The sequence below is a fragment of the Anomaloglossus baeobatrachus genome, chromosome 1 (genome assembly GCF_048569485.1).
Source record: "Anomaloglossus baeobatrachus isolate aAnoBae1 chromosome 1, aAnoBae1.hap1, whole genome shotgun sequence".
NCBI lineage: Eukaryota > Metazoa > Chordata > Amphibia > Anura > Aromobatidae > Anomaloglossus > Anomaloglossus baeobatrachus.
Window position 1 is genome coordinate 5,704,460 of NC_134353.1, and position 15,222 is coordinate 5,719,681.

The 15,222-nt window shown below is 45.5% G+C and overlaps 1 protein-coding gene across 1 annotated transcript in view; it reads right to left on the reverse strand.

Annotated features, from left to right (window-relative positions):
• Positions 1 to 14,819, reverse strand: part of LOC142313059 (vomeronasal type-2 receptor 26-like) — a 64,008-nt gene extending 49,189 nt beyond the window's left edge. The window contains exons 1-2 of the mRNA XM_075352046.1: positions 14,718 to 14,819; positions 9,927 to 10,973 (exon numbers count right to left, since the gene is read on the reverse strand). Of these exons, the coding sequence (XP_075208161.1) occupies positions 9,927 to 10,973; positions 14,718 to 14,819 (1,149 nt within the window). The remainder of the gene's footprint in view (positions 1 to 9,926; positions 10,974 to 14,717) is intronic.
• Between the last annotated feature and the right edge of the window lie 403 nt (positions 14,820 to 15,222).

Consider the following 15,222-nt stretch of genomic DNA (forward strand, 5'->3'; position numbering starts at 1 on the left):
ATCCTATATAGCAGGTTCCTACTTGCCCATACACAGGAGGTTTTTAACCTAGAGAAAGGCTTGTAATGAAGGGTAAAATTAATGTCAAGAATTTTATTAATGATGCAAATACATCTGTTAATACATTACACCATGTTCCAAATTATTATGCACAATGGATGCAAGTGTCCTAGCGATTAATAATGAAACTCATTGCTGGTACTGTGTCTCAGGGTTCTTTGGATCACTGAAATCAATCTCAGATACCCGTGATAATTAGTTTTCCAGGTGAGCCCAATAAAAGGAAAACTGGATGTTCCACAATATTAAGCAGCCACAGTTTTCAAGTAACATGGGAAAGAAAAAGGATCTCTCTGCTGCCGAAAAGCATCAAATAGTGCAATGCCTTGGACAAGGGATGGAAACATTAGATATTTTTCTGAAAACTTCAGCGTGATCATTGTACTGTGAAGAGGTTTGTGGCTGATTCAGAGCACATACATGTTTGTGCTGATAAAGGCAGAATGAGGAAGGTTTCTGCCAGGCAAGTCCATCGGATTAAGAGAGCAGCTGCTAAAAACCCATTACAAACCAGCAAAACAGATATTTGAAGCTGCTGGAGCCTCTGGAGTCCCTCAAACTTCAAGGTGAAGGATTCTTCAAAGGCTTGCTGTGGTGCATAAACCTAATATTCGGCAACCCCTAACAAGCACAATCGGTTGCAGTGGGTCCAGACATACATGAAGACTAATTTTCAAACAGGCTTGGTTGCTGGATGGCCACCATGTCCCAACAAGGCTGCGATGTCAGCAATGAGATAGAGGAGTCATGTTTTGGGCAGGAATCATGGGGAGACATCTGGTAGGCCCCTTTATGGTTCCTGAAGGTGTGAAAATGACCTCTGCAAAGTATATAAAATTTCTGACTGACCACTTTCTTCCATGGTATAAAAAGCAGAATCATGCCTTCAGGAGCAAAATCATCTTCATGCATGAAAATGCACTCTCATGCTTCAAAGAAAACCTCTGTGTCATTGGCTGCTATGGGCATAAAAGGAGATAAACTCACAGTGTAGCCACCATCTTCCCCTGACCTCAACCCTATAGAGAATCTTTAGAGTATCATCAAGCAAAAGATCTATGAGGGTGGGAGGCAGTTCACATCAAAACAGCAGCTCTGGGAGGCTATTCTGAGATCATGAAAAGAAATTCAAGCAGAAACTCTCCAAACACTCAAGAGTTTAATGGATGCAAGAATTGTGAAGGTGATATCAAAGAAGGGTTCCTATGTTACCATGTAACTGGGCCTGTTAGGATGTTTTGGAGTTAAATAGCTTTTTATTTCAGTGAATGTGAATACTTATGCTGCAAATTCCACAAATGAGCATTTTCACTTTTTTAAATCATGTAAAATGTTTAGACACTCTCCTGTGCCTAATAATTTGGAACAGGAAGATTATACTGTTATCATTGGGAGGTTTCTTCAATAAAATTCCATGTATCCTCTAACAGGGGATGACTTTTATTAGACTGTCATTTGCACCGACCATTTGGGAACATCAGAGAAAATATCATTTCCATAATAATTTGGAACATGGTGTAGAAATCGTAACAGAATCCAAGAAGGGTGATCCTTGTATTGTATCCTCCAGTCTGTCCTGAGTCAGGTATTATATCTCAAAATGGAATAGAACGTTTTCATCGACCCTCTAATCTTTATCCTTACTGACCATCCATTTATCCCAGAGAGTTGATTCTTCCATTCCAACCTCCAGTTGTAATCCATCCCCTCCCCAATTCACCACCAGCAGTATTGTTGCTCACCTTCCATTGGTTATTAGTCTAACTAGTAATCAGGAATCTTTTTTAGCGTAGGGAACATTCTCAAATCCTGATCCACTGACTCAGTCCTCCACAATTCTATCATCTTACAAGATAACCAAATGTATCCCAGTCGGCAGTCGGCGAAAAAGAAAAGGAAAACCAGGGGTGGCAGAGGAAGGGGGAACAAGCTCTCAAGAACCCCCCCCCCCCATCCACCAGGACTCAGAAAAAGAACATGATATAGGTATTTCAATATCTCCAGTCATGACCTAACAAAGGGTGAGATCTCCCTTCTTAAGAAGGGTCTTTCCTTTTGCCCCAATGCCCGTATGGACATATTTGGTCATTTTATGAATTTGAATGAATAAATTAAAAAAAATGACTTTACACAGACATTTCCTGATTATGGAAAATAGAGCACTAAATTAAATCCCACTGAGGAGGGGGGACCTGATAGAAGGATCCTTGAACCTCTATTTCATCTACAATTCCGACCAAGGGGGAACCGTTACATGTCCCTGTCCATTACAAATCCCAATTTTATACCACACTACATAAAAGGTGGCCACCTCAAGACATTCCAACATTTAGTATTAAAAGGATTAAGGGAATTTCCACACTTTTAAAAAAGATAATCTCACTTTCGAGGAGAGATCTGCCATTGAGTCGTTAAGAAATAATTCTGATATCGTTCTGAGAAGTGCTGACAAGGGTGGGGGGTGGTCATTATCGATAAGGAGTGGTATATTCAGGAGGGAAATAGGATTTTGAGTGACACCAATTATTACCGCCTTCAAAAGGAGTATCCCGCCGTACAATATTTTCTTCTATGTAAACAATTGTCATAACGGCTATAGATAACATAGATAACCACCTTCTTAACAAAAAAGAAAAGTGTTTTCTAGATATGAAAAGATTTTCAACGCCATATTTTTATCTTTTGCATAAGGTCCACTAGAGTATCACACACCCCTGGACGCCCTATTATTGCCGGTGTCAAATCCATTATATCTAATCTATCACATTATGTGGATTTATTATTGCAGAAATATGTATTCAAATTGGATTCCCATCTAAGGGACTCCTCTCATCTGATAGATGCTTTACAGAGGGCTCCCCTGGATGGGGATTATATATGCTTTACCCCTGACGCTAACTCAATATACTCAAATATACCTCATCATTTAGGACTTTAAGCAGTAGAATACTACCTTTCAACTGACATCAGTCTTCCAGAAGGTCAGAAATTGTTTATTTTGGATAATATTTTTTTTACTTTATATCACAATAATTTTACATTTCAGGGTGCGCCGTATCGACACTTGAGGGGCTGTGCGATGGGGATGTGATGCGCACCCAGTTATACCAACCTTTTTATGGGACGATTTGAGTCCGTCTTCATCGCCCAGTCCTCGCTGTCAATGGGGTGCATTTTATTTTATCGGAGATTTATTGATAATTTATTTTTTGTTTGGCGTGGTACTCTAGATGAAATAGATCATTTTGTCAATGAGCTCAATCATAACTCTTGGGGACTCCAATTTACTTCCACTATTTTGCCTACCAGTATCCAATTTATTGATCTCTTAATATAAAAGGATAGTAAGGGGGGATTAATACTTCCACTTTCTTTAAGAAGGTGGACATTAATAGTTTCTTTGATTTTCAGAGCAGCTATCTTCCTGTTTGGAACCATAACATACCTTACAGAAAATGCTGGAGGGGCCGTAAAAATTGTGCGTATGATATGGATTTTTATCTAGAAGAGGTTTTTGAATAAAGGATATCCTAACAAACTCCTGAAAGATGCCTTAAAAAAACTAAATCTCTCAGCCAACAAGATTGTCTAGATAAAATCAGGGCTAATCAAAATATGAATTCTTTAAATATTTATTGATTTAATTATAGTCTAGTGACCACATTTAGTAATTCCTATCTGAATGTTAAAAACGTATTTAAAAATATTGTTTTTTTGTTAAAAAATGATCCTGTTCTTGGTTCAAATTTGTCCAATAATCCATTAATCATTTTTTTAAAATAGCATAATCTTAAAAGTTTGATGGCTCTTAGCTCCAGACAGACCCTTCTTGGTCATATTGGAACTAATGAGGGTCCATCTACCAATATTAAATCCCTGGGTACCCTTAAGCTGGTGTCACACATAACGACGACGACAACGACGTCGCTGCTACGTCACCATTTTCTGTGACGTTGCAGCGACGTCCCGTCGCTGTCGCTGTGTGTGACATCCAGCAACGACCTGGCCCCTGCTGTGAGGTCGCCGGTCGTTGCTGAATGTCCAGCTTCATTTTTTGGTCGTCACTCTCCCGCTGTGACACACACATCGCTGTGTGTGACAGCGAGAGAGCGACGAAATGAAGCGATCAGGAGCCGGCACTGGCTGCTGCGGTAAGCTGTAACCAGCGTAAACATCGGGTAACCAAGGGAAGACCTTTCCCTAGTTACCCGATGTTTACGCTGGTTACCAGCCTCCGCTCTTGCTGCCAGTGCCGGCTCCTGCACTGTGACATGTGGCTGCAGTATGCATCGGGTAATTAACCCGATGTATACTGTAGCAAGGAGAGCAAGGAGCCAGCGCTAAGCAGTGCGCGCGGCTCCTTGCTCTCTGCACTGTGACATGTAGCTGCAGTACACATCGGGTTAATTAACCCGATGTGTACTGTACCTAGGAGAGCAAGGAGCCAGCGCTAAGCGCGGCTCCCTGCTCTCTGCACATGTAGCACAGCGACGTTATGATCGCTGCTTCTGCTGTGTTTGACAGCTAAGCAGCGATCATAACAGCGACTTACAAGGTCGCTGTTACGTCACCGAAAATGGTGACGTAACAGCGATGTCGTTGTCGCTGTCGCTTAGTGTGACACCAGCTTAAGATGCGGTAATAGGAAGTGTTTGTGTTGTGGGTTCACATGGTGATGACACTTTCACTTCAAAAACTACAGGCACTGTATTCAAAATCCATCAGTCATTAAATTGTCTGTCATCCTATGTTATTTACCTACTGGAGTGCAAACGTGGACTCAAGTATGTGGGTCGCACAACACAACCAGTGCATTGTAGGATCAATAAACATCGCGATAATATCCGTCATGGTATATTAACCCACAATCTGTCTAAGCATTTTCCCTTGGAACATCAAAAGAACCCAGAGGATTTAAAACTCATTATTATAGAACAAGTTTCTGATGATACTAATGACAGGTACGGTACACTTAACAGAAGGGAATATTTTTGTATTTTTAAGATAGGAACTCTAATTCCTGAGGGTCTTAATGTATGTGTTGAAAATATTAGCTAATTTGTCTCACTTCATTCAGTTTATTTATATTTTACTTAATTTGATTATATACAGTAGAGACCAAAAGTTTGGACACACCTTCTCATTCAAACAGTTTTCTTTATTTTCATGACTCTGAAAATTGTAGATTCACATTGAAGGCATCAAAACTATGAATTAACACATGTGTAATGAAATACTTAACAACAAAGTGTGAAACAACTCAAAATATGTCTTATATTCTAGGTTCTTCACAGTAGCCACCTTTTGCTTTGATTACTGCTTTGCACACTCTTGGCATTCTCTTGATGAGCTTCAAGGAGGTAGTCACCGGAAATGGTTTTCACTTCAGAGGTGTACCCTGTCAGGTTAAAAAGTGGGATTTCTTGCCTTATAAATGGGGTTGGGACCATCAGTTGTGTTGTGCAGAAGTCTGGTGGATACACAGCTGATAGTCCTACTGAATAGTCTGTTAGCTGCTTTTTTCTTGCCATAATACAAATTCTAAGTAAATAAAAACGAGTGGCCATCATTACTTTAAGAAATGAAGGTCAGTCAGTCCAAAAAATTGGGAAAACTTTGAAAGTGTCCACAATTGCAGTGGCAAAAACCATCAAACGCTACAAAGAAACTGGCTCACATGAGGACAGCTCCAGTAAAGGAAGACCAAGAGTCACTTCTGCTGCGGAGGATAAGTTTATTCGAGTCACCAGCCTCAGAAATCGCAGGCTAACAGTAGCTCAGATTAGAAACCAGGTCAATGCCACACAGAGTGCTAGCAGCAGACACATCTCTAAAACAACTGTTATGAGGAGACTTTGTGCAGCAGGCCTTCATGGTAAAATAGCTTCTAGGAAACCACTGCTAAGGACAGGCAACAAACAGAAGAGACTTGTTTGGGCTAAAGAACACAAGGAAAGGACATTAGACTAGTGGAAATCTGTGCTTTGGTCTGATGAGTCCAAATTTGAGATCTTTGGAACCAACTACCGTGTCTTTGTGCGACAATGAAAACATGAATTTATGGACTCTACATGCCTGGTTCCCACTGTGAAGCATGGACGAGGAGGTGTGATGGTGTGGGGTTGCTTTGCTTGTGACACTGTTGGGGATTTATTCAAAATTGAAGGCATACTAAACCAGCATGGCTACCACAGCATCTTGCAGTGGCATGCTATTCCATCCGGTTTGTGTTTAGTTGGACCATCATTTATTTTTCAAAAGGACAATAACCCCAAACATACCTCCAGGCTGTGTAAAGGCTATTTGACTAAGAAGGAGAGTGATGTGGTGCTACGCCAGATGACCTGGCCTCCACAGTCACCAGACCTGAACCAATCAAGATGGTTTGGGGTGAGCTGGACCACAGAGTGAAGGCAAAAGGGCCAACAAGTGCTAAGCATCTCTGGGAACTATTTCAAGACTCTTGGCAGACCATTTCTGGTGACTACCTCTTGGAGCTCATCAAGAGAATGCCAAGAGTGTGCAAAGCAGTGATCAAAGCAAAACGTGGCTACTTTGAAGAACCTAGAATTAAATCCTAGTTCCCACGACACACCAGGGGGCATGGACTAGTCAGACACTGGGTGATGGCCACCTGGAGGGCAGAACCAGACCAGGGGACTAGACAGCTTGGTGGGAGTGGACAGGACAGAACAGTAGTGGACAGTGAAGGAGAGAGATGTGCCTTCAGCTGGGTCATGTAACGGTGACCTGGAGGCACAGGAGAGTAGTCGCCAGGGCAGCAGGTACACTCGAGTAGCGCTGGGACCAGAGCACCGACGGGGCACAGGGCCCTAGGTCAGGCAACAGTTTCAGATGGCCTGCCAAATACCTGCACAGTGAGGGGACCTTCATGGACCGCACTGACCCACAGATCCAGGGGCACCAGCAATAATGCAAGGATCAGGGTTCGGGACACAGACCAGCCCTACAGGGTCCACACTGCCTGCCATACAGACGAGGAGACTGTCACAATAAGGGACAGTCGGGCCCCCAAACTGCTTCAAGCTACAGGGACCCAAAACACACTGAGGGTGCCGGGGACAGAGAAACCGAGTCAACAAGCTGGCACTGGAAACACAGAAACCTGAACCAGCTGCTCTAGGGTCCAAGAGTGAGTAGAGACTGTTAATTACAACCCCGCTGTGGCCTACCTTATTACAGCGCTTCCACCATGCAGCTCTCTGGGCTCAGCCTTACCTGCAGAGGGCCTACCACCACAGCTGCCATTGCCACCAGCCCTAGGGACAGCCAACCAAGAGGTTCCATCATCCTAACCGCAGCCCGCAGGTGGCGTCACAGCAATGACTATAGTTCTCCCTGTAAATATTCCCTTTTCAAAAATCCCCCAGGGCACTAGACCGGGCAACGGCCACCAAAGTGACATTCCCCAGTGATACACTGCCCAGGACCGAGTACCCCATTCCCTGGGTGACACATATATATGTGCCAGCCCCCTGTGTTTACACCTGAGGAAGGAGACCTTTGTATTGTGAGTCCCAGAAACGCATTGAGTACCTTTCATCCTTTTTATATATTTTTTTATGGACAGGAATTTAGAATAAAAGCCCTGTTTGTATTGCTCCGCAGCGCCTCAGTTTAAGCTTCTAATTTTTACTTTTCTCCATACGCTACACTGACCTATGCTGCAGGCAGCTCTGAAAAGGGCTTTTGTGTTATTAATAGACCTACACTCCCCTTAGCAGCTGCTCACTCTATCCCTACACTGATAGAATGCAGGCTTCAGACGCACTGTGCGCAAAATTACGGCAGAAGGTCTTTTATAGACCCTATGATGCTGAGCTGCCGGCCAATCACAGTAATGCCACAAAAGATGGCTGCGGCATTAGTAAGATTGGTTAAGAAGCCCAACATGTTTATTGGCTGCAAATCAGGCACCAAAACGGCTGGGCGGGACATCCAAATATAGCGAGGCGAATACACCATTACTCACCATATAACGAATAGCCCAAATACCACACTATTCTGCGAATAGTGACGAATACACGCGCTCATCACTACTGACTTGTGAAGGGGACCTGAGAAAGAGTTTTGGTTTTAGGTTGCAGCAGAAAGGTCTGTAAGTCTAGAATCCCTGCCTGTATACACTATCCCTTCTCCATCAGCTTTCCTCCAAATGCAGCTAATAGCAGCATTATTAAAAAATAGAAGAGATTATTTTAGGGAGCAGCAGCACGGTCCATAAGGTTAGAAGGTTGGAATCCCTGCCTACAGGCCTTTAATACACCATTCTCCAGCAGCTTGCCCTACAGTAACTGCAGCTAAGAGCAGTATTATTACAGAATAGAATAGATTTTTTAAGTGGCAGCATCAAGGTGTTTAAGGCTAGAATCCCTGCCTACAAGCCTCGAATACACCATCCCTTCTCCAGCAGCTTGCCCTACAGTAAATGTAACAAAGAGCGGAATTATTACAGAATAGAATAGATTTTCTGAAAAAGACAAGAAACAGCAAGAGAATATTATGCCTTAAAGAGCAATTTTTATTATATCAAAACATAAACATTTCATTTAAATACAAATTTTAAAAAAAATATCATAAACAAATATAGGTCATAGACAACATTTGAATGGAGGACACACATCAAAAATGATATACTTAGGGGTACTTTGCACACTGCGACATCGCAAGCCGATGCTGCGATGCCGAGTGCGATAGTCCCCACCCCCGTCGCAGCAGCGATATGTGGTGACAGCTAGCGTAGCGAAAAGTATCGCTATGCCAGCTTCACACACACACTCACCTGCCGTGCGACGTCCCTGTGGCCGGCGACCCGCCTCCTTATTAAGGGGGCGGGTCGTGTGGCGTCACTGCGACGTCACACGGCAGGCGGCCAATCAGAGCGGAGGGGCAGAGATGAGCGAGATGTAAACATCCCGCCCACCTCCTTCCTTCCGCATATTCTACGGAAGCCGCGGTGACGCCGGTAGGAGATGTTCCTCGCTCCTGCGACTTCACACACAGCGATGTGTGCTGCTGCAGGAGCGAGGAACAACATCGGACCGTCGCGTCAGCGTAATTATGGATTACGCCGACACTGCACCGATGATACAATTACGACGCTTTTGCGCTCGTTAATCGTATCATCGAGCCTTTACACACTGCGATGTCGCATGCGATGCCGGAAGTACGTCATTTTCAATTTGACCCCACCGACATCGCACCTGCGATGTCGTAGTGTGCAAAGCCCGCCTTAGTGTTAGTTTTAAATGTATTTCTTCATGGGGTGTGATCGGGAGCCTCCTGAAAAAGCAATCCATTTGAGGCCTGCATTGAGGCTGCTGGGGCATCATTGTATATACAGACATGGAAGTGTTGCTAATATGTTACGGTGCATGTTTAATTGGGTTTAGTTTATCTATCTACAGGGTTGTCGCTTACTAATATTATTGGTGTTTATCCACCATTTCTACCTTTCTATTCCCATGGATATAACGGACAATTTACTGTGTAACCTTTCTTAAAGGGCCATTGTCCATTTTTTGGTACAGCACTAAGTGTCATTTTGATGTGTGTCCTCCATTCAAATGTTGTCAACCTATATCTGTTTATGATTTTTTTTTTAATATTGTATCCCCAAAAATAAAACTTGTTTTTAAGGTATAATACACTCTCGCTCTTTCTTGTTGTTTTTAGGACTTCTATTTTTTTTCTAATAATTCCGCTCTTAGCTAACCTTTGTCTGGTCAGGCCAGAGATAGAGGATAGCGAGTAACCTTTCTACCATCACTGGTACAGAGATCCGCGCTCACATCCCTCAGACACATCTCCCCTACATACATCGGTGGCAGAATAACGCTCCTCACCTTCCCTGTGTGTTTCCATGTTATAGACTGGGGATTTATGTGGAGCTCTTCACCACTCACAGCCCCGGGGGTGAAATTTCCTACTTCAACCACTCGTATGTCCTTACGTGTGGCCTCATCTATAAATACCCAGTTTACTATCTTATACGGGTGTACGGCTTCTCCTTCTTCATTAAAGTAATATGAAGGCTTCATTGGATCCGGAGAATTCTTCATCATTTGTATGTAGCGCTGTAACTTCCGTGTGTATTGTACAAACCCGGTCACTGAATTCTCCTCATATTTGTCGTTTATAAATGAGAACATTTCATGTAGAGCTTTTCCCAGGACTTCTACTGCGTAATACAGTCTTGGAGAAACCCCGGATGAGAGGGACGTCCTCATACTTGGCATTGTATATTCATATGTGTCATTATACGTTGGTTCTGTCCAATTGAAAGAAATGAAGGAATCTTTACTCCCATTTCCTGATATTGAATCTATCATTGTCCAGGCTGTCTTATCCTGGATCACTATGAGAAATTTCCTGTAGTTTTGTACAATGTCTTCCACTCCTTGAAACGGTTCCGATAGAAGTTCCACCGCTAGACTTCCATTCAATACTGGATAATCTCCTTTCATAATGCCGTACTCATAGATCCAGGTTGATGGAAAGATAAAAGTTTTCTCCAAATATACAGATTTAAAGTAATATCGTAAGACAAATCTATTATTGTAGGACCCGCACATTATAATGACTCTGACTTGTGGATCCTTAAAAATTGATAAACTCTCCTTATTATGAAAATAATTATCAAGTGTATCAAGTGAAAGTATTACAGTGAAGGCGGCGCAGATCCCGTCCTCTCTCATGTACTTTCTTAGTATCTGCAGTTCTTTCTCTCCATTTTCATCATCTGATACTAAAATCCCAACCCAGGTCCAGCCAAAGTGCTTCAACAGTCTGGTGATGACCAAATTATGGACACGGTGATTCTGGACAGTTCGGAAAACATGAGGATAGAGACGTCTATCTGATAATGAGGGATCGGTGGCTCCATAGCTGATCTGTCAAAACAGAAGAAAAGACATGACGTATCTATAGGGATAAGCGGGTCTCCAATGTAAAAACTTCCCCTTACCAACTGTACCTAAAATAACGACACAGACTACGACTTTATTGTATGAATGGCCACAGCTTTATTTAACAGTATATAAGTACCCAAACTTGTGGCTCCACATGCCACCCATTGATAACACATAACCTGTACTTATTCTCCACAAACCACACCTGATAGATCCGTCCGAGAGGCCAACCATCATTCCTATCCCCCGGCCGTAACCTCTAACCGGCCCAGAGGACCACCTCGGCCGTGACCAACTGACCCGAGGTGTGGGGTAATAACGTTCCATCGTTAATTACCCCTCCCCAGAACCTGCAGGACCTCCGCCCACAAGTTCCCATCCAAACCGAAGCCAGTCCCCCGAGTGGCTTCATACCAACAAACCGACTGTCGGTACTCCCAACCTCTCTGAACGGACCTATCACCCCGCCAAAGACCGGCCAAGTGACACCTTACTTGGCCCGGGCCCTCCACACCCCCATTGCTTGCTCTAAGCCATCCCACAAACCCAACATCCACAAATCCAAACCTATGTCTGTGAGATGGACCCCATCTCGCCTCAAACACTGCTCGGTGGACTCCTCCAGCTCTCTATGTCGGACCACCAATCCTCCATTTTGCGCTATGAACCTGCCAATTGCCCGATTAAATTTTTTACCCGGGCCCTGTTAATTCAATCCACCGACCTCGCGAAACACCACTGTCTCCGGCTATGATATCGGACCCTACCATCAAAATACCAGGGAACGCCTTCCACAATTGCAACAAGTCAAACTTGACATCCCTTTCCAACTCTCTCGCCGCCCTCACTCCAAGGACATTCCTTCCCACATGCAGAATTAACACATCCGGTTCCCGATCGATACGGCTATAATACGCCACCTCAGGGTGAACTCTCCCCCAGGTCATGCCCCGAATTCCGAGCCATTTCAGACGGGCTTCCGTCATCGCCACTCCGAGCTGGCGACCGTCCTGACAAACATCCGTCCGCAAAGCTTCCCACCATCTCCCAATCCGCCAAATCCAATCCTCACTCAGCCTACACCTAGCGGCTTCAGTCGCTGCCCCAATCCGGAAGGAGTGGGACCCGTACTCCCTTGGCTCCTCCCCCACCCGTACTAAAGCCGTCTTCAGCACTGTGATAAACTGGAATTGCTATAAAGCGGATCCACCACATGCCTAAAAAAAACACCAGGGTAACCACCCCGCACCTCCAAAAACTCTGTCACCTGTACCACCGGGCATAGCTGGTGCCCTGGAAATTCAAACAACACCACCAGGCGTCCAAGGCCCACTTGATCCGTCTTTGAGTACCGTAGCCGGCATTCCACTCTATCCATCCCAAGCCTCACATCCTCCATCAACAGTCCGCCTACCGCTTGCCTAGCCGGGCTAACCAATTCTCCAATGCGGAAGGCCCCAAAGAACACCAATACAAAGGCAACCGTGAACAAGGCTCGTTCATAAGGAGACGAGCATATATCCCCCAAACACCTCACCAAACGAACCAACAATGGGAACGTTATAGGCCGCCTTGTGTCCCGCGACTGCTTTCGAAAACCCCTCATCGCCTGCCGCTCCAGAAAATCCTTTGTCGTGTCCCGAACCCCTTGCATTTTTAAACAAGAAAGCCCACGCCGCCAACTTGTAACCTATAACCAAAACAGACCGACCTGCTGAAAATCCCCACTAAACAATGACCAAAACCCCCAACACTCGTCCCGTGTAACCAGGCTCCATAAAATCCGCCTTCACCAACTCCACCCATTCCTGCCACACCGACCGGTATCGGCAACATGTAGCCTTGGCCACCGATCTCCTAATTCCCTCAAATGCTACACAGACGCCAGGTCCCACAGCCATTCCGGGCATAGTTCTCCATCCTCGTCTGCTCCCGGCACCAGTCACCAGAACCTGTGAAACTGAAACCGAGATAGCGCATCATCCACCTCATTTTGAACCCCGGGCACATACCGCGCCACCACACAAATGTTTAGCGCCAAGCAACACAACACCAGATGTCTCAAGTACCCCACTACCGGAGGTGATTTAGCCGACAGTGAAGTGATAGAATGCACCACCGCCATGTTATCACAATGCATGTGAAGCTTCTTGCCTGCAAATTCAGGGCCCCACGACTCCACTGCCACTATGATGGGAAACAGATCCAGCAGCGCGAGATTCTTTACCAGCCCCTTTTTTCACCCAAAGCCATGGCCATTTCCCAACACACCAATGTGTTTGAAAAATTGCCCCAAAACCCCGACGCCCCCGCCGCGTCCGTAAATAATTCCAGCTGTCTATTTGAGAATGCCTTGCTCATCCATAACATCCTTCCGTAGTATTGGTCGAGAAACGCATCCCACACCAGCAGATCTCCTTTCATCACCTTCGTCACTCTGACAAAATGATCCGGAGCTGTCACCCCTGCAGCTGCGCTCGCCAATCGCCTATTAACTATTCGCCCCATCAGCATAATGCGACAGGCGAAAATCAATTTTTTGAAGCACTGGCTGCAAATCCAACAACCGCACCTTCTTAACCTGATACAAAACCGCACTGACACCTTCAAATCACGCAGCTTGCCCACCGGCAATCGGCATTCCATAGCCACCGTATCAATTTCGATGCCCAAAACCCTGAGCCGTCACTGGCCCTTCTGCCTTTCCCTTTTCCAACGGAATACCCAGGCTTCGCGCTATCCTCTCTAACGTAAATAACAACAAGGAACAAACCAAGGAGCCCGCCGGGCCAACGCAAAGAAATCATCCAAATAGTGAATCACTGAATGGACTCCTGCCACATCCCTGACTACCCATTCCACGGAGAACTAAACACTTCAACATAAGCACATGAAATGGAACAACCCCCTGGGCAGGCACAGATCCACACAGTATTACCCATCCCACACACACCCTAAAAGCTGCAGACTCTCTGGATGCCCCAGAAGTAATCAAAAGCTGCTTCCATGTCCGCCTTGGCCATCAGGGCCCCCTGCCCGGCTACCCGCACTGACTCCAATGCCGTGTCAAACGAGACCTACAGACCGCAGGCAACTCAGTTGAAATCCCATCGTTCACTGACAACCCTGCCGGAAAAGATAAATGATGAATGAGCCAAAATTTGTTCGGCTCCTTCTCGGGTACCACCCCAAGTGGCAAAATCCTCAAACTGGAGAATGGCGGGTCCTTGAACAGGCCCGCCATCCTCCACAACTCCACCCCCTTCTGCAGCTTTTCCCCTACCACCTCCGGATGTTCTTTTGCGGACCTCAAATTACCCGGGCGAAACACCGGCGCCTCGGAGTCAAACGGAATCCGGAAACCCTCCTTAAAACCTGTCACCAACTGCTCCGCCGCCCGAACATCAGGATATCTATTTAAATAAGGGAGCATCGCCTTTACCCACACTGGCGTCCTCCCTTTTTCCAGACCCCTCCCCCAACTGTCCTTTACCTTGTTTGAAACACCTGGCCAAAGAGTGGGAACTCCCACAACCAGAACACTCGTATTGTAACCGACACGACGCCCCAAACTTACATTGCCCCTCATTAAATTGCCAGCATGCCCCTTTTGTCTGACCCGCCGGGGACCCGCCGCTCGCACCCGGGCTCCCGGCACCCCCTCGAAAGGGCTGAGCCGGGGCCGTCATTAACCGTATCCACAATGAAATATCTTCGTGGTCTCACCGGATGCCAGGCCACAGGGCTATTCCTTCGCCGGAACTGCCCCTCATATCGCAGCCAGCCTAAACCACCATACACTCTGTACGCCTCGCCGCTCGAGTCCATGTAACCGAAAAGGGGCGAAACGATGCTCCGGCTCCTTTTTCCCAATCACACTGGCAAGGGTCGCAAAGGCCTGTAGCCATTTAGTAAAAATTATCGGGATCAACCTATACTTCCTTTTCTCCTCATCCTCCTTTTCCTTCTTGGAGTCACTTGGCTTCACATTGTCCAAGTTAAACTTTTCCAAGGGGAGCAGGGAAAAAATTTCCACATACTCCCCTTTCCATATCTTCTCCCTCACCTCCTTTTTTTTTTTTTTTTTTTTTTTTTTTTTTAAAACGTACCCCTAACGGACTTACAAAGCACACGTATACTCCACTATGTGCCCTATCGTCCAAACGCACAACCTCGTCCTCCTAAGCCCCCCGCCGGAGACCCAGGCCTGCTCTGTCCTAACCGTTCAGCC